At 35.8% G+C, this 22,481-nt stretch overlaps 1 protein-coding gene across 7 annotated transcripts in view; it reads left to right on the top strand.

Moving 5' to 3' along the window:
* The first annotated feature begins 593 nt into the window (after positions 1–593).
* LOC112517440 overlaps positions 594–22,481 on the top strand; it is a 31,578-nt gene continuing 9,690 nt past the window's right edge. The window contains exons 1-4 of one of the 7 annotated variants that reach the window (XM_025124868.1): positions 594–694; positions 1,661–1,670; positions 12,864–14,064; positions 17,659–17,779. In XM_025124868.1, coding sequence (XP_024980636.1) covers positions 12,914–14,064; positions 17,659–17,779 — 1,272 coding nt within the window. In that variant the 5' untranslated portion in view covers positions 594–694; positions 1,661–1,670; positions 12,864–12,913. The other 6 variants (XM_025124869.1, XM_025124873.1, XM_025124871.1 and 3 more) reach the window with 6 other exon arrangements.

The raw sequence follows: 22,481 nt of genomic DNA, 5'->3' as shown, positions 1-22,481 counted from the left end.
GTTTAATAATATAATATTTTATAAAGATAACAATTAAGTATTTTGTTAGAACTCAATGATTATCCTAATTATATTTTAGATTTTTTATATTTAAAATAAAATGTTTATCCTGTATTTGATTGTGTTTATCTGCAGTTAGTTACACGAATTCGGTTATGGGAAGAAATCAGATAGGGATGAACGGGTTTAAGAGTTTTAAGAGTTTAAGAGTTTTTAAGAGTTTTAGCCAAATGCATTATAATATAGTATAAATATTGAATTTTAAATAATATACATCAATATACAGTACTTCATGCATAAAAAATAGTTTTTAAGAATTTTTATCAAATGTTTTATAATATAGTATAGATTTGTCCAATGTAAAATGACCAAACTATCCATGATTTAATAAATATTTTACATTATCCATTTCTATTTAAAAAAACATTCAAACACCATAAATAAGTTTATGAAGGGGAATTGGAAATACTCAATTTGGGCTTTTAAAATGGGCTGATTTGTTCGTAATTATCAAGAACTGGGCCTGTTATGGCTCAAATTCAGTTAAGAACTTGCCTGAAAAGTGAAAAGGCTCGTAGGATGATCCAATTGAAGTTCACAAGAGCTTATAAATTAGGGATTCAAAGAAGAATCTAGGCGGATATCAGGACCCTATCGAATCGAATAGCGGACAAGAAGTGTTGCGAGGCACAAGGTTAGTATTGTCTATAAAACTACTGCGTTGTGGGTTCGTATTTAGGACTTGTATTCACTCTCTCAGTGTGTTTTGACACGCAAAAACACATATGGTGCAACAACATTTTAACCCACATGGGTTTGCTTGATGATCAGGTGTTCTTAGTATGTTGTTCTTGGTTCTTATTCTTTCGAATTACATAGTTTTGTGTTTGTTGGTCCATATACGCAAGTATTATTGTGTGTGCGTGTGTATCCATGGTTGATTTGTCTTGTTTGTGTAGGATGATTGTGTTGTTTTTCATTAAATTTGACGGAATTTTTTAGTTTATGATGTTGGAGATTGGTTTGTTGCGATGTATGAAAGTGCCTTTTTTGCGGTTAGTGAGTCTTGAACAGTCTGGATGGTAATTCGAATGGTATCATTTTAACCAACCGAAGGATTTTCATTAAGAACACTATTTGATAAAACTGAATTACACATTCAATATCATTTAACTGGTTGCAAAAAGATGCAACATTTCCTTTTTAGTGTGCTTCAGTCTTTTGAATTTCGAATAATTAACAAATACTTTGTAATAATCATAAAAATTGATGATACTGATATAGAAAACGTATTTGTAGAATATGATAATAGGTTACATGTTTTTGATTTATAACTTAAAGCATATATAATCATTTTATGGACTACAAAAGAAAATTTAACAAAAACACTTTTATCTCACTAAAATTTAACAAAAACACCAGAGATCACTTTATTTGTGGTCTTGACTTGTAAATAAGCTATTAAAATTACATTCTGGAAATCTTTGTCAGCTTGGTTACCAGAGTCAAATTTGGGTTCTTACATCAGGGAGCAATTGTGTATTTCTTTGACTGTTTATTAACCCCATGTTTTTCTTATGCATGTCCATCCTGAATATTTTATGCAAATTTTGCTTTGTTTTGCTTTACATATTGATTACTGTTTGCTTTATGTGTGCAGGTTCTATGTGGTGGAGCTAAGCTCTATACATCTGATTTTCATAAAACTACATCAAATATCTTAGTATAGTGGCATTTTGTGAAAAAAAAAAACAGTTGAAGAAGCTAACTTGCAAAAAACTTAAATGTTCTGTAACCCCGGACCAAGAGAGGGATTATAATAAAGGAACTAATTCAACTTAATGACTGACAGAAGTTCTGAGAACATCGGTACGACCTTTAATTCATTCTCTCAAAGGATATTTTTCCCTGAAAAACTAACACAATGTGCTTCTCTTATTAACACTTGTTTTGTGTCCCCCTTACTTCGTCATGCATGCTTAGATTGATCAAACCACCTAAGAGTTGTCTTCTATTATCAAGTGTCACATTATGTCTACTGCTGAAATAACTTCTACGAGTCTGATCACGAAATAAGTTGCTTTTTAATCTTCTTGCACATAGTCTTGTTGGAAGATTATATGTGTTCTTGTCTTCATCATTTTCTTCAGAGTCCTTAAGGATATCATTTGTCGATACTCAATTTTATCATCCTGTAGCCGGTGTGTATAGACTGTTGTACAAGTAATACAATATGCCCATAACAGTTTCCTGGGCATATAGATGATATGTATCGGTATTGTAAATGATTATATTCCGTCACACATGCTTCAGACGACCCCCACCTTTTCTCCTAATCTACTGGCTCGGTTGCTCTCCTTCAAACTAATCTCACTTTTCATCTTTCAAGGCAGAGAGGAAGTGTGTGCTACTTAGTGGTGCCCAACTTTAGGATTTCTTGGTTCTCTCTCTGAATTCAGCCGCTCCACTGCAGTGTTCATATGTACCCAGAATTAACATCATCTGCAAAGTAATACTTTGTATGATGAATTTACCTAGAGAAGGCTATCTTAGATTTCTCAAATTGCTCTTTTTTGATGAAATAATTGGTCTAAATCGTTTGCACTTGCCCATTTTCTGAGGTTAGTTATTAGAGAAGATTAGGGTTGTAGAAGAGACTGGTTGATATGAGGTAGGCGCTGGATGATTGTTTAATGTTGTACAATTGAAGGGTGAGAGGTTAACGATTATTATTTCTGAGAGTGTTGGACAACTAAGAGGTTTATGTGTGGTAAGTAGATTTTATTGAAAATCATATCTCAGTGGTGGTTGTGTGTGTCAATAAAGGGATATTGGTCATACACTTGTACTGTGCACTTAGGATACTGTATATTGAGAAAAGAGGTAGGGAAAAGCACTTGTTGATTTAGACACATCCATTTTTTAGAACTTTAGAGACACTAATGAAGAGTGTCAAGCAAGAGGAGGGTTTGAAGAGAGGTGGTGTTAGGCTCACAATCTTTAGGTAAGCTACAGCAGGTTATGCAGATGATTTATTTGTTGAAGTGTTGCTACCTGAATGGAAATGCTACTATCTAGTTGCTATGTGCAAAAGTTCTACTGAGAAGGACTTTATCATTTGGAAAATTAACTTAAGATAATGTTCTTATAGAAAGATCCAGCTACAGGAGAACTAGGAACGGAGAGCTTTCCTCCCTTTTCCGCCGACTCTTCTCATTTTTTTTTCTTTTTTCTTTTTATTGTCTGAATATTTGGGAGCTAAGACCATATTCTTTTTTTCATTTTTTGCTCTTGTCTTCGAATTTTATAGCAAAGCAGCACCCAGGACACCGGCAACTCCCATCATATGAAATGGTGCTCGTCTCGCCGTGACCTTCTCTTGAATTCTCAAAACTTTTGTCGCTCCATCCCTGCTTGGGCTTAGGAATTCCTATATAACTTATGGAGTTCCATTAGCCAAGACCATCTCTTTTAAGTCATCTTCTTTGTAGGGCTGAAGGGGTAATTGGTTTCATATGCAAATATTGCTTGTGGAAATAGTGAGAGATAAATATTAGGTGTAAAGTGGTGTTGAATACTTCAGGATAAGGTAATGCTGATCAAGACATTGTTTTCTTGCTGAATCTAAGAGAAATACAACTGGCGTAACCAAGTCCCCAACAAAATGCTTCTCTGGTAACTATGGTGGTTCTCTCATATTATTGTCTTTTTGTGTTTGCTTGTGAGTAGCCTCTACATCTTCACTTCATTCTCTTTCTTCACATCTTTTCCACCACACAAAAACATGTATGTTTGCGACTCATTCTCTTTGCTAGTCTGCCTGTTACCACCCTTCATAGAATGCTGTAGAATTGCATCTCTTTTCTCTAGTCCTCATTGCTTTGTTTATGCCTCCAGTACTCGCTTCACCTCAACAGGAACTTCTTGAAGCTCCATATTCAATATTCTATCTCACATGTTATCCCTTAGGTGAACATCCTCATAGTTATCTTGTATGTGCAACAATCTTGGTGGAAGTTTTCTTCTTAGTCACAGTATTTTACATACTTGGTGCAGGTGGCATGCAATTTTGAACCAAGCTATTCATGAAAGTAAACATGCCAAGATTTTACATTTTCACAATTTTCATTTCTTGAGAATATGGACATTAATAAAAAAACCCATTTATTCCCTTGGCATCTACATTGTTTATACCGTATATCGATAGTTGTAACATGGTTTAAAGATTGACAATTTTATGTGGCTGTACAATAGGTCTATGCATAAGTCATCAAATTTCCTGAAATTTTTATGCATGAAAGCATAAGGAGCAAGTGATTCACACAATTAAGTTGCAGTAAGGAACTATGATATAGTAAGGGGCAACGTCATGGGCCATAAAACATGTAAAACGAGAATATGTGACCATATATAAATATATCCATACCCTAGAAGATGCTATTTGTTTTTAGCATATTCCCACGATTGTAACGAAAGTTAAGATTGTCTTATTGTATTGAACTTCAAATTCATTAAGCTGAAAATGGTCTAATGAATGAGGTAGTAGTCTGGTAAACAGTTAGTCTAAATGTTCCTAATGACATATAAGTATTTAATGAATATATTTTACTTAGCATTATGCCAGATTTGATCCGTGAGAAAATTGGGAAAGCAGGAAACGAGCCTGTTGCATTAGAACTAGAATTATTAAGCATAAAAATTGATTTATCTACTTTATCCTCATTAGACACCTCCAATAACCTCTACTAGAATTGTTAAGCATAAAAATAAATTTTCTACTTTATCCTCATTAGACACCTCTAATAACCTCTACTTTATAAGTTTCCATTTCTAGATATATGTGGAGATGGATAGTTAAACGCTTAAAGAAAAAAGTTTGTCCCTTACTTAAGGTTCTGATTCCTGAAGGTATTTTACTGCTCCCAAATGGTGTCCCATTGAGAGGCAGATTTTCATATCTTCCTTACTATGTATCAGTTTACAGTAATTTATCTCTAGCAGCAAGTCCATACAAGGCCTGTCATCAAGGTAATATATAGGTGCAGTACAAAATGCAGTATGAGCATGCTTTGTCAAGAGTGCAAGCATGCCTTACCTTGCCATCACCACCATGATGCTGGACTTGCTTTTTAACAACCCTGCAGATAATAATGATATAATTAAAAGACATATCCTTTCAACGTTGTCTAGTATTCACTTATCCTATAATTTTGGGTACTAGAGTGACATAAGTATATACTATCCAGTACATATAATTGCTTGTCTTGCTGCTTGCCTGTGTTTTTAAAGTGCATAGTGCAAGCTTCATGGGAGTGCTAACAAGCACAAAGAACACATTTCAATTTCAAGTCAAAGAAAGATCCTTGTGTAAACTTTGATCACCATAATCTCTGATCAGGAGTAAGCTACACACACAGAAGACATTACTTACCAAAAAAAAAAAAATTCAAATTTCATATACCAACTATTACATGCAAAGATCTGGTAACAGGCCCTATTTGACTGGCTAGAAACCCTGATCAGATCTAACCATTTCAAGACTCAATAAGCCAATGAAGTGCCCGCGCCTCAAAAACCTTCTTATTTCCATTCTATTTATTGATGACCTACAGTTGAATAATTGATTGGCTTTACATAGGCTCTGAGCCTTGAAACTGATTTGTAACAGTAGGCACCATTGACTTGAATTTAGAAAATTAATAAATATCGGTGGAATATAGAAAGACGTAATTCCATGTAAAATTTCTCCTGCAAAAAATATATCCATTATTAGCATTGCAAAATAAAAATAGATAGAAGTAGTCTTTGAATTTTCAAGCTTTTTGACTTTATACTCCAACAAAAAACTTAACAACCACATATGCAAGATAAACATAGACATAACAAACCCTAAGGTAGTGTTTGGTGCGTAGACCGGAAGGGATGGGACTGGACAGGACATAACTAATTCTTTGTTCTACATTTGGTATGATTAGAACAAGACTGGACAAAACTGTTAAAATGACTAAACTGCCCCTAAAGTGTTTAATGTTTCTGTTCATGTAATAGTTCTAATATAATTCAACCAGTAATTTAGATAATTTAATTTATAAAAGTTAGAGCGAATTTTATTTATAAAATTGATATTTGTATATTATAAATAGTTTTCTTATTAAACCTATATATTTCATATTCATACTTTATATTACACACACATATATATATTTAACTTTATTTTACAAGAACTCATCTTCCTTCCACATAGGTTTTCACTGTTGTGGCACATCTCATTGGCTTCTGCCAAAACACTTCCTTATTCGGCTTTTAAACGCACAACAACCACACCCTTCTTTGGTTCTAACGTTGCCACATGCCACCACACCCACCATCATAGCACCACCACGCAGTCATAGCTGTTACCATGCGACCGAATTATTCGGTGCTTCATAGTCAAAGCCGCAAAACTTGACCAGTTTTTTAAGATGAAGGGCTAGGACCACTTCTCTACTTCTCACACATTTAGCACTTCTCAAATGAACCAATGGTTATATATATGTGTATATGTGTATATATATATGCAAGCACAATGACAAAGAACATCGGTATATATTATATATATATATATACACACACCAGAACAGACAATCCTTTACTAAAGGACATTTTTTACTGTAGAAAGCAACTAGCCCTTTAGGTCTTCAAATAAAAAGTACAAAATTTTAATTAAGAAAAGTACAACTTCTAGGTTCTTTCCCTTTTCAAGAAAAGAGCCTCTGCTTGACCATTGCTCATTGCCTCACCGCCTCAATACACGCCTCAGCCTGCTTGAGGTGTACCTTTCATTTAACTCACTTGAGGCGGTGCCTCATGTTTGGAATCCTATGGCCTCGCCTCGGGCTTATGCCTCAAACGATTTGGAAAACAATGGGGTATTGTAGCACATGGGTCGATCGTAGTGAGAGAATGGCCTAAGTACTAATTTTGCTACAAAACATGGACTAGCTATGCTAATAGAAATCAAGATGATGGTTAACGAACTAAAGATTAAACTACGGGCAATGAAATAAGAATACAAATAAAAAGGACGACAATCAAACTACTTGTCACAATTAGTTGACTATGGCATTGCGCTTAAGTAGCAATAGCAACATCGAACGGAGCCGTTGACGTGAGGGATTTTCTTTCTGAAACCACATAAAACTTTCTTTTGATGTGAGGTGAACTTTCCTAATTCAAATATTTGTTTACTTTCGTGATGAACAATTAAAAAGGAGTATTATGTTGGGATAAACATTTCCTCCTGATTCTTGCTTTTACCTATTTTCGTGTTAAAATATAGAATCATTCACTAATTGCCCAAGAATCAAAGCCAGCTTTCATTTAAAAATTGATTTGTTAACTAAAAGCTTACTAAACAACCGATATTCGGTGATGTCCTAACTTTTGTTGGTGACAAACCGTAGAACCGATTAACTGATAATCAAAGTTTAAAAATCCGTAAATGTCATCACGGTAATTTATACTATGGTAGAGTAAAAAGGAAATTTTAACAAACTAACCCAACAAAATGATAAAGTAAAATTTAACTGCTAATCTAATATATACATGAACAAAATCATAAAATGACATTACCAACGTTATACATATACATGGAACAATCATACATAAAAATTCCATAAAAAACATCTCAAGATGTACATTCATACATTCAAAGCCAATTGAAAATACAAATACCATTTTTATTCATCACAACCATCAAACAGTAATATGAAAATCAGTATTCATGAAATAACAAAGTTTCACATTTAAATGAACTCAAGAACAATGAATTAAAATTAAAAGCATTGGGAAGAAAATATGATACTCAAAATGAATGAACCAAACAAGATCTTAAATAATTTTCAAAGCTTCAGCACAAACTTCATACAAAATGTTATACTTCAAAAAGAACTTCATACAAAATGTTGCCAAAATGTAGAGGCTTACAACCCAAAAAATGAAGAACAAAGCTGAATTTTGAAGTATAGAGGGTAAAACTAAATAATCTTGAGTGTTTATGGAAAATGATGTAATAATGTAATATCCTCTCTTTTAGAAAAACAGCTAGAAGTATGGAGAGGAGCAAGTTTTACATTTTAAAGTATATTAGGTACAAAGAGGGCGGGTGCAAAATGAGCCAAAAGTCTTGCCTAAAACAAGTCGGAAATCTGCTAGTCCACTAAGCACTGTCCATGTCTTTTTGTCTTTGAGTTTGGCATTGTTTGTGTCACTGCATCTGTTTGTTGTACAGGATTGTGCCGATTTGCCTTTTGAGTTTGGCACGGATGCACAGTATGTGCCAAGCCTTTTCACACTTTTTCGCTTTTGTTGGTTTCTTCTTTCCCTTCTTCCCTTTGGTTGCCTCTCGAGATCCCTCATCAAACAAATTGCCGCCTAGGAATGAATGACCTAAAAACTCAACAAAACCGCTAGTTTTCTCGAACACAACGCAACCATGATACCGATGATGGGTGCAGATATACACAAATTAACAAAAACTAGCATGCAAAGGGACTAATATAACACCGTAATGCAAGCAAATAAACTATTAAATATCCTGAGTAGCTTGTCTTGCTTGGCAGCCCTATCAAATATTAGGAATTCAATATTAAAGTAGGCATACACAATATGAGGTAATGAACCATTAGAGGAAGTAGAGTGGAAACGTGGTGGCACCGCCTATGTCTACAAATTTGAGGTTCCATTCAATTGAATGTTAGTGAATTATGGGTACTTCTTCAAATTTTAATTTCATTTGTGACTTCAAGTATGATGTGGGCGTCCAGATAGGCACTTTTCCATGCCAAACTTCTGCTAGTCATTTCCATGGCAAGCTGATTAAGGATGCAACCTTTGAGATGATTGTAGTAGTCTATGCATGCAACCTATAACAATTTTGGTAGGCATGTACAAAACCACACCTCTAGTTATTGCTTTTTTATCATTTCCCTTGATTATATGTATCTTTTTTTAGACTTCCTAATCCCTACTATAACAATTCACTTCTCTTATCTCATCACTTTTGTCCATAAGGTCCTTGCCCGAAAACTCCTAAGAATATTCTGATGGTCTTAATATCCAATCTGAATGAGAGCACTTACCTGATGCATCCTGATACGGGAAACAAGATGATGTTTGAAAGAGACCCATGAATTCTCTTGAGAAATCTGCAATGCACAAATGCGCCGAGTGAATTGCGTAATCGTAGATAATATGAATAGGGTATTCATTGATGAATGACCATAAATCTGAAGTATGAAGTAGAAACTAGTTTTATATCAGTTATTTTTTACAACCCAATTCAAATTTGGTGACCAACCCTGCATAAAAATTTGTTGTTGGGTCCAAATTTTCTCGATCACGTTTCAGTTCTACACAAGCTTCTGATGTACTCTTTCTCCTGAAGGTTTGAAGTTGATTCAGTGGGTACTCAACCTTCTATGAGTCTGCTGATGTTACATGACCACCAGGATTGACATTTCTCAGATGACTTCTTTTTGCCTCTAAAAAGCACAAGGGAACACTTGTTGTCCTAGCTTTTGGTATATACTACCTGCTCTTTGAAGAATCATGCATCTCTTTGATAGTATTGGCACTATCTAATAGACCACATTATATGGCAGTATAGATCTATGCACCCTCAAATATATGATAATTGGAAACCAAAAACAAGTATACAATATGACCCAATACCGTCTTTTACAAGTTTTAGTGGGAAAATACCGATTATCGTCCACGAAGATATGAGTGGAAGTCTAGTAGAAGTTCCATTGAAAGAGATGATTTCAGATGATGAATTCGTGGAAATTGTTTTGGTTTGGTTTGGTTTTTAACAGCTAACGAAGATTCACATAATACAAAAGAAGCATGGTTGCAAGACTATGGATGGGATGTGACACAAATTTCAGCAGGCAATTGTTGCAGCAATTTATAGCAATGTATCAACAACAATAGTTACCACCAGTTATCCAAGGATGCTTTCTTAAGCTTTTACAAGCACATATAACCGGTCATGTAAATCTGCATATCTCTACGCAAGACCAGACTTTAGGTGAAGTGTACAATGATTTCCTTAAAATACATGAATTGACAAATCTCTTTGTTTAAAATAACTTTCTTAAGTATACTTGGCTACTTGCCATGCCATTCAAGTTGATGTGTTCTAAGTGGTTTATCTCTAAGACCACTACACTTTAACACTCTATCAAGTGATCGACTTGTCAAGAAGTGCCTTGTCGTCGTTTACAAACTCAAATGAAATGGTGGAACATAATTATTGAGGAACAATGTTCACCTTTCTTTGGTTTGGTATATCACCATTTGTCTTACATCCAAACTAAGAAATTTAGCTACTTATAACTGAATAAGTTTGCATAATGAAATAAAAAGAGAGAGAATTTAAAGACATGAAAGACAAGTATGTAACGTGCAATATGCAATGGTACAACAATATAAAGACAAGAATTAGATGCAAGAGAGTAAATGTCAAAAGTACCTAGTACTACTGATTACAACAAGCAGCATAACTTCAGTTCCAAGCTCCCTTTAAATAGTAAGAAAGGGAGGGGAAACATAAGAGGTAAAACACAAAAAGTGGTATAACCCAATGGTAAACTTCTAAAAAGGTTACAAGATATCTTCCAAAGGTGATGTGCTGATCTTCTGCAACTGTTCTCCATTCTTGAATTGTGAGTTGGCACTCACCAAAAGTTGACTACAACCTTTGCCTTTCCATCCAGTTGTTCATTATCTTCACCATCAGCAACCTCTCATTGCTACAACAATGACACAACAAACAACAGCCTGTCCAAAAGATTAGAATCAACACTTCATAGTCTTCGTTCAGATTAATCACAACCTTAGCTCCATAAACTAAGAAAGGGGAAAATAAGATAATAGAAGACTCAAATTTGGGATATAAAAGGAATAAGGTAGCTAAAATGGAAGAAATGAGTGCTATGGTATTGGTGAAAACAATGCATATCAGCGTCCCAGCCCTGGATATTCTAAATTGTGAATATGGGGTTCCTCTTCTATTGACTAGATGAAAAAAAAACTTCAGTTGGTGCCCTATAGCCAACTTGTCTTCACACAAGTTTGGGGTCCTAGGTTGGCTCTTACCATGCCCCCTTTGTGGCAAACTAAGTTAATTAATCCCGAGTAAAGATACTCCATTCATCTAACATTAAAAAACAAGTCCTAAATGACATGTGGTTCTACTTAAGAAGGAATTTTCCAAATGTGCCTTGTTTAACATTCTCATCTATGACTAATTTTTCCTAAAAGGTCAAGTTCTATCAGTAATTCTAGTAGCCCTTGATGCAATTTGAGATCTTAAGAAAGTAGATTTAAAATAATATGGTAAACTACTTTATATTAAATTTGAGAACGCAAAAATGAATAAATGTGATTATGTTTCTAAATTAAGAAATGGGAACCTTATTTGGAACAAATATAGAAGCAATAGTCATTTAATTTGGGACGTATAATCGAAACAGTGGGTATTTTATTTAGAAAGGAGCAACTAGGGTGCTTGTAGCTGATTATACGAGTGCCATGCAAGCATCATGATAATGCCACCTTATATTTTTCTGTCCTTAGAGTATCCCACAACTAAACTTTGGACATTTGTTAGTATTTTCATCATCGCTTATGTCTTCACTGGTAGTTGCAAGCTCTCTCTTATTCTTAATTGTCAGACATATAGCTGGATCTCGAGTATTCAAACTAGTGGCTCCAGTTTTCTGCATTGACCCTTCTAGTCTCACAAACTTTGTTATTTTTTCACTAAAATTTGTAAATGTAAAATTGATAAATCATGGCACCTTACTGATTTATATGAAGTTGCTTACCCAACTAGTTCATGACAAAGGCTTGTAGGTTGTTCTTGTTGCTTTTGGGCTTCCTGAGAAGCAGATGTGGACTTTATGTGAGACCGTCCAAACACTTGACTGTTATTCTGTTATATTGGATGGTGTTAAATGCTATGTAACAAAATTTGAATGAAGTTTTGAATGATTTTGAGATAATTCTGATCCGGGAATGTAATTTTTACCTATATTGGGACTTATGAATATGCTATTACTCCCTCTGTCCCATGAAATGCAACTTTTGTCTTGATATGTAGTTAAATAGGAGTCTTTGACTAGTAATGAAGTACCTAAAAAACTCCTTGATAAGATAAAATGATAGAATTTGTGAACCACAATCAATCCCACTACATAATGATTACCAATGGATAAATATGTAAATTTGGAAAGGGATTTTTCCGAAAAAGCAAATGTTGCATTTCAACCACACAAACAAAAAACTGCTACATTTTTGTTTTGAGATGTAGAGACTGCTGGGGTTTTGTATTGAATTTTGGGATTTCAATCGAGTATTCTTTGTTCAAAATAGACTTGTAAGGACACATCACATTAGATAAGCAACACAGTGGTATGTGTTTCTACAAGTGTGATTTGGCACTTGATGGAACTGCAGAAATAAATGCACTTAATGAGCTACACTGTCTGAATGAGAGGTGTATCCATTAAGAATTGAAATTCTCTTTAACCTTTCAACAGATAGACCACTAATCACCTATTTCCAGTTTTCTTTTTTTTGGAAGTATATATGATAATATATGGCAAATACGCATACACACTCCTCAGCTTGGTGAGGTTTGAACCCTGACCTCCAAGGAGGTTGGGATCTTACCTGTAACCTGGGTACTGATGGCCCAAAGTCCCTTAGGAAAAATGCTCATCTTGTTTTAGTGCATTGCATCCAAAACCATCTTTCTTCTCCCATAGTGCTACATATTAGTTTTCCTGGCTTCATCAAGTTTGCATTTCTTCTTTCAGTTTCTGGGTCAACTTAGAAATCAGCTTGACTGATTCCATATACTGGGGTAATGTTGAAAGATAATTGGGAAGGGAAGCATGGTATCAACTTGCCAGTTCACACAACTTGTTCGAAAGGCATTCAAGGTACTCATGTGGGCAATATGATACTTCAACCTCTTCAAGGATTTTCTGATAATGATCTTGCTGGGTCATCAAGCAGGGCAACTGTACCAGATTTTGTTTCATCTGGGTCAACATCTGAATGTTTTATTCCTCGACAATCAAACTTGCAAGGTGGTAAATATGGAACGTCTATTAATCAACCAATGTCTATGGAACCAGTGAGCTTCAGGAATCAGGTCGACAATCAGTTCCATCAGCAAAATAATCTTTCAGAAACTCGACCAACTTTCAATACAAATCCATGTGGAAATGGAATTGAGAAAATAGGCATTACCTCCCATAACATGGTATCGCAATTACAGCCTAGCCTTTTGGACAAGAATCTGCCTGTTGAAGAAGCTTGCAAACCAATAGATAATGTTCATGCAAAAACTGAAGCTCATAAATCTTTGCACTCCATGAAATCATGTAGTACAGACGCAGAAAAATCTTTACTTGGTTCTAATCTGCAAGAGTTGATAAAGTTTCTCTCTGCCAATCATGGTTTATCCATGAAAACACCTCTGGAAATGGGAACTCCCGAATATCTGAGACTTGTTGAGATCTTGCACCAGAATTCTGTTCAACCTAATGGGTTCTCGGATCAGTTAAATGGCAGAAGATGTTCTCAAGAAGAATTCTCTGGTGGATCAGAACAAAGTGGTTCTAATTCAAAAGTTGATGGAACAAAAAATACCCCAAGTGTAGAGAGAGCCTCGTTTGCACCTTCAGTTAGCACCGAGCAAGATGAAGTGAGTAGAACGATGCACAATGAAGCACAACTTGGACCTGGAACCAATTACTTTCGTAACAAACTCGAGTGCACCAACGGGGGCAGTCATCATGAAGGAAGTACCAAAGGGAAGGAAGTAACAGTCCTTCCATCTTTGCACAAGCCAAAACTTGCTTTGGCAGAAGATGAATCCTCTATTTCCAAGACAGTGGTAAAAAAGCTGCCTTCTGAAAGGGCAACTCATGTAGCTATTGAAAAGCTGTGGGAGGGATCTCTTCAACTAAGTTCTTCCGTCACTTCAAAAGTGGTTGCCTTCTTTAAGAGGTCTTTTCAATTTACCTTTCACTTATTTAAAATTCTTTTAACAGTCTTAACTAAGACCAAGTAATTCTTCAGCAAATGTTATCACATGCAACTGCAAATATTAGTTCAAGTGTAATAATGTTGGAATTTTCTCCTGCTTTTTGTTTGAATCTAAGATGCTCCTCGGATGACGCATGGATATGTGCATTGAATAATGACCAAGAACTTGCTGCATTATACTTCTTGCAAGATTAAATTACATTTGTCTATGTTTAGATATCCTGATTGCTACATTACACAGGGTCGGTCAATGTTCTTTAGGACATTGTCCCATTTCTTTTGATTATGGAGTTGCATGATCGTTTGATGTAAGGGTGTAAGACTATAGGAAACATCTTATGTGTAATTCATGTTTTATGAGGTAAGGGTTTAAGATTAAGGGAGGACATGATCTTTTGTCAATATATTATACCATTTGGGCAGTGCTCAAAAAAGTGCTAGATGGAGCTGGGGGTAGTTGACTGAAGGCCTAGCCTTGGTTAAGTTGGATTAAGCAGATCTGTAAGAGGACACATTAAGTGGTACAGATTTAATGTATAGGATAAAATATATGGAACTGCCTATAATGTTAGGGTCAGTTACCTATTTGTCTATGTGCATTCTAGAAAGCAATAAGCTAGCTTGATGGGGTTGAGTGATCTTCTAGTACTTGATCACCTAAACGGCGATTAAGGGATGCATAAATATTGTGACGCTTCTTTTTTTATAAGGCCTTTTGTCTTTACCTTTTTATGTATCGTAATGGACGATTCCATCGGTTATAATCGAAAAAAAAAGGTCAGAAGAGGTTTTTCAAACAAACAAACAAACAAACATATTTTTCTTCATATTTTTGATTTTTGTCTTCTAGTACTTGATCACCTAAACGGTGATTAAGGGATGCATAAATGAAAGTATATGAAGTTCTCATAAATGCATAAACTATAATTTTGGTGAGCTTATGTAAACACACAAGAATTATAATTTTGGTACTATGTTATATCGATATAGTTACTTTTTGAACTAGTTTAATTGTTGCATTGATTCAGTTACCTAGAAAAGATTGTTAAGACGATCGAAGCAGTGAAAAGTTAATTGATGACCTCAAGCTTAGAAAAGTCCACCAATTCCAACTCAAATCTGTGAGATGCTTAATTCAATGAGTAGTTGCCAATGAAGAATTGCGGAAGTCCTAGGCAGACAATTAAGCGGCCCTGACTAATAGGAGCAGTGGGACAAAGGTTAAGCCTAGGCGGCCGCTTAAATGGCCCTAGGTAGGGATTTTTGAAACACTGCACTTGAGAGATAATACAGATCTTTATCTTTTGTTCCTTTCTCCTTTTTCCCCTTTGCTTAGTATGAATGTTGTTTGGTAGCTTGGATGGAATTCATTTGCTTCAGGAGATATGTTGTTTGTTCAAAATCTGTCCCAAGCTTATTAGTAGCCTGTAGCCTGTAGCCTATAGCCTAATTCATTATTTGGTTATAGCTTCATCTTTATAACCCCTGTTGGATCTTTAGTGCTCTCATCTGTTATATGCTCCAAAGCTTATTTGTAGCCAGAATCCATTATTTGGTTATAGCCTTCATCTTTGTACATAAATACATAATCTCGTCTGAGTGGAATTGGGAAATTAGATCTTTGGTGCTCTCATCTGTTATAAGCTTATAAGCTTCTTAGTAGCTAGAATCCATTATTTGGTTACAGCCTTCATATTTATACATAATCCTGTCTGAGTGGTATTTTGAAATTGGATCTTTAGGCTCTCATCTGTTATATGCTATAGGTGAATACATACTCTTTCTTCAAGTTTTCATCATATTAGAAGGATACCTGCATGTCCTTATTACCCCAGCTTGTTATCAGAGACAAGTATCACTGAAAATTTGTTCAATGTAATCATAATTAGAATCCTAAGATTAATTGGTTGAAACCAGGTGCTCAAGCTTATAAGCTGCTTGTGCCACTTTTCATATTGTACATTTATATTAACGTACTATGGGCTTCCCTCGAGCAACACATAAACCTCATCTATCCAACTAGCTACAAGCTTAGAACCTTGTAATTCCTTAGTTACAAACAGCAGCACATGTATATTTTGAATACAAACTCAATATTATGTTATTATAACTTAAGGTAATAATAGCTTGCCATATTGCCAAATATCCTTACCAGCTCTTTGCAGTTGTCAATGCCAATATATTTGTGGGTCTACACTCCACTTCAATTGATTCACCCACCCAACTGCTTTCATACTTATGCGTCTTAAATGGTCACAAGCCTTTCATGAAATCTACATTAAGAATGTATATGGTGCAACACTTTTTGGCATAAATCGTATTTTCCAGTGCCTTGTGGAACTATAGTTGCATCCCAAGAAGTGGCATACGATGATTATATAACCTGGACAGACGCATTTTGACAAATTGCAACTTGTTCATCACAAAGTTGCCCACTTGTTACTGTTTTCCCTGGAAGCCTGCTTACATAATAGAACAAAAGCATCCTTGCCAAAATTTTCAATGCTGCCTCAGATAATTGGCCTTCTAGCGACGGCTCAGATAAAAATCAAGGAGACATTTCAAGCAACTGCAGGAGATCAATTCGAAATCCAAGCTAAATCAGGAGCATGAATCTCCTGAACATTTGGTTTTGAACTTTACTACAGTTAGAGAGAATTTTATGAATGCCTGAAGTTTACTCAGCTGTGGGTGAACTTGCACCTGCTATGCTACTTGCTTCTAGTTTGAGGATGAACTCAAGCTGGACTGCACCAGGCAAGTGTTTTTACATGTAGAGGCTCAACACGTTATTCTATGACTTGGGATAATACTTATACAGTAAACCCAGAAATATAGATTGAATGACCAAGATAACCTATTGCATTAGATCATGAACTTTTTAACAATTAACACTTTGACCAACCAAAAGCGGAAAGCACAACAATGTATAAGATGCTTGGAGCTGAAGAATAAGAAATATATCTAGCTCACAGATCTTGTGATTCTTGCATTAATGCATCTGATATTGATATAAGGATTGGCCAGAGCTTGAATGTCCTTGTCAATTGATGATGAGATGGCATGAAAAAGTTGATCTAACCTCCTTTTCTTGTCAATGAAATCAAGCAAAAAGTTGATATAGAACCCAGGTAAAAGCTTCACATTGACTATCAAATGATTAGTTTGAGGGTTGTTTTGTATGGTATGATCTTGCCATCCCATCTCTTTGTTAACGTTGTGGCAGTCTCCTAAGGCTTTGATGCTGTTAATTGCATTTATTTTTAAACTGTGTTTTTCTTTTTTATTTGCTCTTATCCTCGATTGCTCGTAGATGGTCATTATTGACAAAACAAAAGCACGTTTTTTTGGAGTTTATAAGCTTTCTACCATCAGATTTTGTTACGCTTGTAATATCAATTTTGTGTTGGGCTCTGCTTAAATGGAAGTTCGAACATAAAAGATGATCAAATAACAATTTGATTGAGATGATAAACTATCATCTATGAAGCTATACATATTGTAGTTTTGGATTATGGATTGTCTAGGGTCTTATGTGTGATTGTTTTTATGTAGTGGTGAGAAGTTGCTTGGTAACAATTGGCCAGAATTCATAGAAGTTAAAGGAAAAGTAAGATTAGAGGCTTTTGAAAAATATGTTCAAGACCTTCCACGTTCACGCAATCGCGGGTTAATGGTAAGATGTTACTTTCATCTTCGCTACATGTATTTAGGTACTTATTATGAACACTATATGAGTATTATATTATACAAAAATATTTACTCTTGATGCCAAAAATTAGAAAAACATCACCTTGCTATTGAAATTGCTTTTAAAGGATTTATTTTGCTAAATGGAAATTGACAGGTGCTTGTCTCTTCTCCTTGCTTTAACTATAGTATCAACTCTATTTCCTTGATTATTCGTTTATTAAAAAACAATTACGATCTTAGTGTGTTCTATATATCTGCTTTCATTTTTTCTGTATACTGTGTTTGTTAAATCAAGACGTCTACATCATAGATAGAAGTAGGTGATTCTAGTTTAAGTTGATTTGTGTTTGATTAGTCATATTGACTTGCTTCATGATGATATTTTTTATGCATGTTTCCATATACTTGATATGTAATGGACAGGAAATGTGTGAAACATAGATTAGGTGAACACTATTAAAATGCTGGCATAGAAGTTCTTTGGAAGGATATTTACGTTGTGCCAGACAATATGTCTGCATGATGACTTCAATTGGAAACGAGTAATTGATTAGATTCAGTTCTAATCATTCAACGGACAACTTGAAATTTTGATAAGCAAATGTAACAACATCTACTCTATGCATATTGTGATGGATTTAGGTTTTGAGAGGATACAATGGAGGAAATTGCTTTTCATTATTGAGGCACATTTAGAGAAAGGTGAGCATTCATTTCTAGTCCTTGGATCTTATATATATATTTAGTAAGTTAGGATTGCTAGATTTACGATAGAGGGATAGAAACCTCTTTATAAGTGCTAGAGAAGAATTGTGCAAAACACCTTCCCTGGGCCTTGCAAAGTTGAGGAGCCTTGATGCACTGTCATGTTAGGTCTTAGGGTGAGGATCAGATCAAGGTAACTAAGATTGTTGGAGTAGGGGAAGAATTCTCTGGTTGGGAAAAGTGGTTTGTTAAAAAGATTTGTCGAACCATAATTGAGCTAAATTGGAAAAAAAAGGTTCATCATGCAATGCGACTCGATTTCAGTTCAGTAATTTGGCAATCTATATTATACATTTCATATTAGGTTTGGTAATTTGAGTAACAGGTTAAATGAACTAAACCACTTATGATTATATATATATATATATATATATATATATATGTATCACGTTTTACATCGGAAAATAGATTAAAATATCTCAAGTTATATTTATTTCAGAAGTCAAAATTGCAAATTACTAAATTACACGAGTGAATATAGATTCCTTACATGGAAATGCCGATAAATCAAACAAAACAGACCCAATATTTCCCACCGGAAGGTAAGTTCTCGTGCCCCGGGGAGGGGGGGGGGGTTGTAAATGTATGCAATTCTTACCTTCCATCCAAGAGACAGAGAGGTTGTTTCCCAAAAGACCCCCGACTTACGAAGCATAACTAAAAAGGACAATAGAAGGCTACATTTAAGCAATTTTTTCTTTTAGATTTTGAAAGCATGCAAATAACCTATCAAATTAAAGAAACTTCCATTTCCAACACACGAAGCCACTCAACCTATATGAACACCTTTGACCCTCCCACTATCCTCCCCCATCATCTATCCGACTTGCAATCGACTACCCTAATCCACCACCTCCATAAACTCCTATTTGAATCGTATGTCCTCCTCGGCTTGCCTCGCCTTTTATCACCTCAATCAAGATACTCTCGAGCAGATTATTGCCTAACATTTTGAATCGTACAACATAGCCGGTCTAATAGCTACTTCGTGGACTTGCCCTTTACTTTTAATGGGACCTTCCTGTCACACATATCTCCTGTGACCATGCTATCATCTGATGTCAAAAGCTTGTAATTGAATTGTTACGTAAAGGAATTCACTCCTATGGCATTCGAGAGGCCATGGTCTCTCCAGAGCAAAGCTCGTTTACAACTGAATTGAAGAAAAACAGAATGACCCTAAACAGAAGCTTCCTGCCCACAAAAAGGCTCCCACTCACTAGACAAAATGGAAAACTTGAAAATACCCCTAAGGACTTATTCAAAACAGAAAATAAGAAATTACACTAATTTCCCCTCCTATACGTGAACCAAACCGGAGGTACACCAATACTCCCCCAAAAGATTTCACCTTGTCCTCAAGGTGATTATTAGGAAATTGTTGTAACAAAGCTTGTAAATTCTCCCAAGAAGACTCAAATTAAGACATTCCTTTCCATTTCACGAAAACTTCCAACTGTCCCGGTTCGCCTTGAGTAATTGGGAGAATATCTAACAGATCCTCCGGCTCGCTTGAAGAACCAAATCTTCCTTAATCTGAGTAGGAATTTCTGTTGTAGAAGCATAATTGACAAAAGCTTGCTTTAATTGCATCACATGAAAAACATGATGTATCTTCACTCCCACCGGTAGCTCCAGTTTGTAAGCTACTTTTCCAATCTGCTCCAAGATCTTATAGGGACTATAAAATATGGCTAACAACTTTGGTTGATTATCCTTCACTAAAGATTTCAGCCGATAAGGACGTAATTTTAAGAACACCCAATCTCCAAGTTCAAAGACCACATCTTTTCTTTTTAAGTCGGCCTGTTGCTTCATCTTACATTGAGCCTTCAACAGATGCATCCTGACCTCATCCCAAATTTCATCTCTGCTCATTAATTTCTGTTCTACGGACTGCAAATTTGAGGAAGCAGATTTATGACGTATCAACGGTGGAGGATCTCTCCCATAAAGGACGCGGAAAGGAGAACACTTAAGTGAGGAATGAAATGAAGTATTATAAGACAAATCAGCCCAAGAAAACCATTTACTCCACTGCCTCGATCTGTCCGAAACCCACCATCTTAGATACTGTTCTAAGCATTTGTTCACAACTTCCGTCTGCCCGCCCGTTTGCGGGTGATACGCAGTACCAAACCTGAGTTTAGAACCTTGTAGCTTGAATATCTCTTTCCAAAACACACTTTGGAAAATCTTATCTCTTCCAGAAACTACGAATTAAGGCACTTCATGTAGCCGTATTTCCTTTGCAAAAACTTCAGCAACCAATTGAACATTATAAGGGTGTTTCAATCCAATAAAGTGGGCATACTTACTAAAACGATCTACAACCACCATAATGGTGCTACTACCATCAGACCTTGGTAAGCCTGCAATAAAATCCATCGATATTTCCTCCCAAACTATAGAGGGCAGTGATAGATGTTGTAACAGACCGCTGGAGTGCCACTTAGTCTTATTCCGTTGAGAAACTTCACAACTTCTCACCAAGTCATTTATATCTTTTCTCATGCCCACCTAGAAAATCTCAGTAGCTATGCGCTTATAGGAACGATCTGGCCCGGTATGACCTCTAGTCGGAGATCCATGAAACTCCTCAAACAGTAAAGGAATGAACTTGGATGTCCGGGGTATTACCAACCCACCCTTATACAACAGTAAACCCTGTTGTAATTCAAATCCTTTATGGGCCGTAGTGTCTTGCAACAAATCAGCCTTTAACTTCATAAGAAATTCATCTTCCTCTATTTTACGTTTCAAATCATCCCATTGTCTCCACTGTGGTTCCTCCAAACTTGAACATTCCAAATCATCTTTCTTCCGAGATAGAGCATCCGTCGCCCTATTAACACATCCTGGTTTGTAAACAATCGAAAAGTCGTATCCCAACAACTTACTCATCCATCTTTGATATTCCGGTTCAACCACCCTTTGTTCCAACAGGAATCGAAGACTAACCTGATCACTACGGACCGTAAAATGCCTTTCCAACAGATAAGGCCTCTATTTACGTACAACAAAAACTACAGCCATCAGTTCTTTCTCGTACACAGATTTCTGTTTTGCTCTCAATCCCAACGATTGACTGAAATAGGCTATGGGCTGCTCGTTTTGCATCAAAACAGCTCCCAACCCGTACCCTGAAGCGTCCGTCTCGATGACAAATTCCGCTGAAAAATTAGGAAGTTTCAAAACAGGTGTTGTTGATAACAACTTCTTCAATTCCTCAAAGGCTGATTGGGCTGTTTCTGTCCAGAGAAACTGGTTCTTTGAGTAAATCTGTGAGGGGAGCAGCCACCATTGCATACCCTTTAATGAACTTCTAGTAATAACCATACAGTCCCAAAAATCCTCGTAACTCAGTAATTGTAGTCGGAACTTTACATTCTACGATAGCCTTTATCTTAGACTCGGCTACCTCTACACCCTCACCTGATATAACATGCCCCAAATAACCAAGTTTATCACGGCCGAATTCACACTTTTTCTTATTAGCGTAAAGCTGTTGTAGGGCCAAAATGTTAAGAACAGTCTTCAAATGTACTAAATGTTCTAAATGTTCCTCCCAAGACTTACTGTATACCATTATGTCGTCAAAAAATACCAATCCAAACTTTCGTAAATAACAACAAAAAATTTCATTCATTAAACCTTGGAATGTGATGTAAACTGATAGCAATTGTCGGCTGTTTATTGTAATCAAAACAGAAAATGGAGTATTCCAGACTTTCGAGAGGTCTGGTTCTCTCCCAAAGAGTTTACACTCACTTTAAAAATACAAAAAACAGAATATCTCAACCCCTAACAACTCAGCCCCACTTAAAGGAGACTTGCCGCCTTATTCTACCCAAGAGTACCAAAAATACCCTTCACTTATTCACAATAACAGCTAAGACCCTTTAACAACTAACCCCTTC

The sequence above is a fragment of the Cynara cardunculus genome (assembly GCF_001531365.2).
Source record: "Cynara cardunculus var. scolymus isolate 2C chromosome LG 8, CcrdV1, whole genome shotgun sequence".
NCBI lineage: Eukaryota > Viridiplantae > Streptophyta > Magnoliopsida > Asterales > Asteraceae > Cynara > Cynara cardunculus.
The sequence above is the reverse complement of the archived record's forward strand: the minus strand, read 5'-3'. Positions and strand labels throughout refer to the sequence as shown.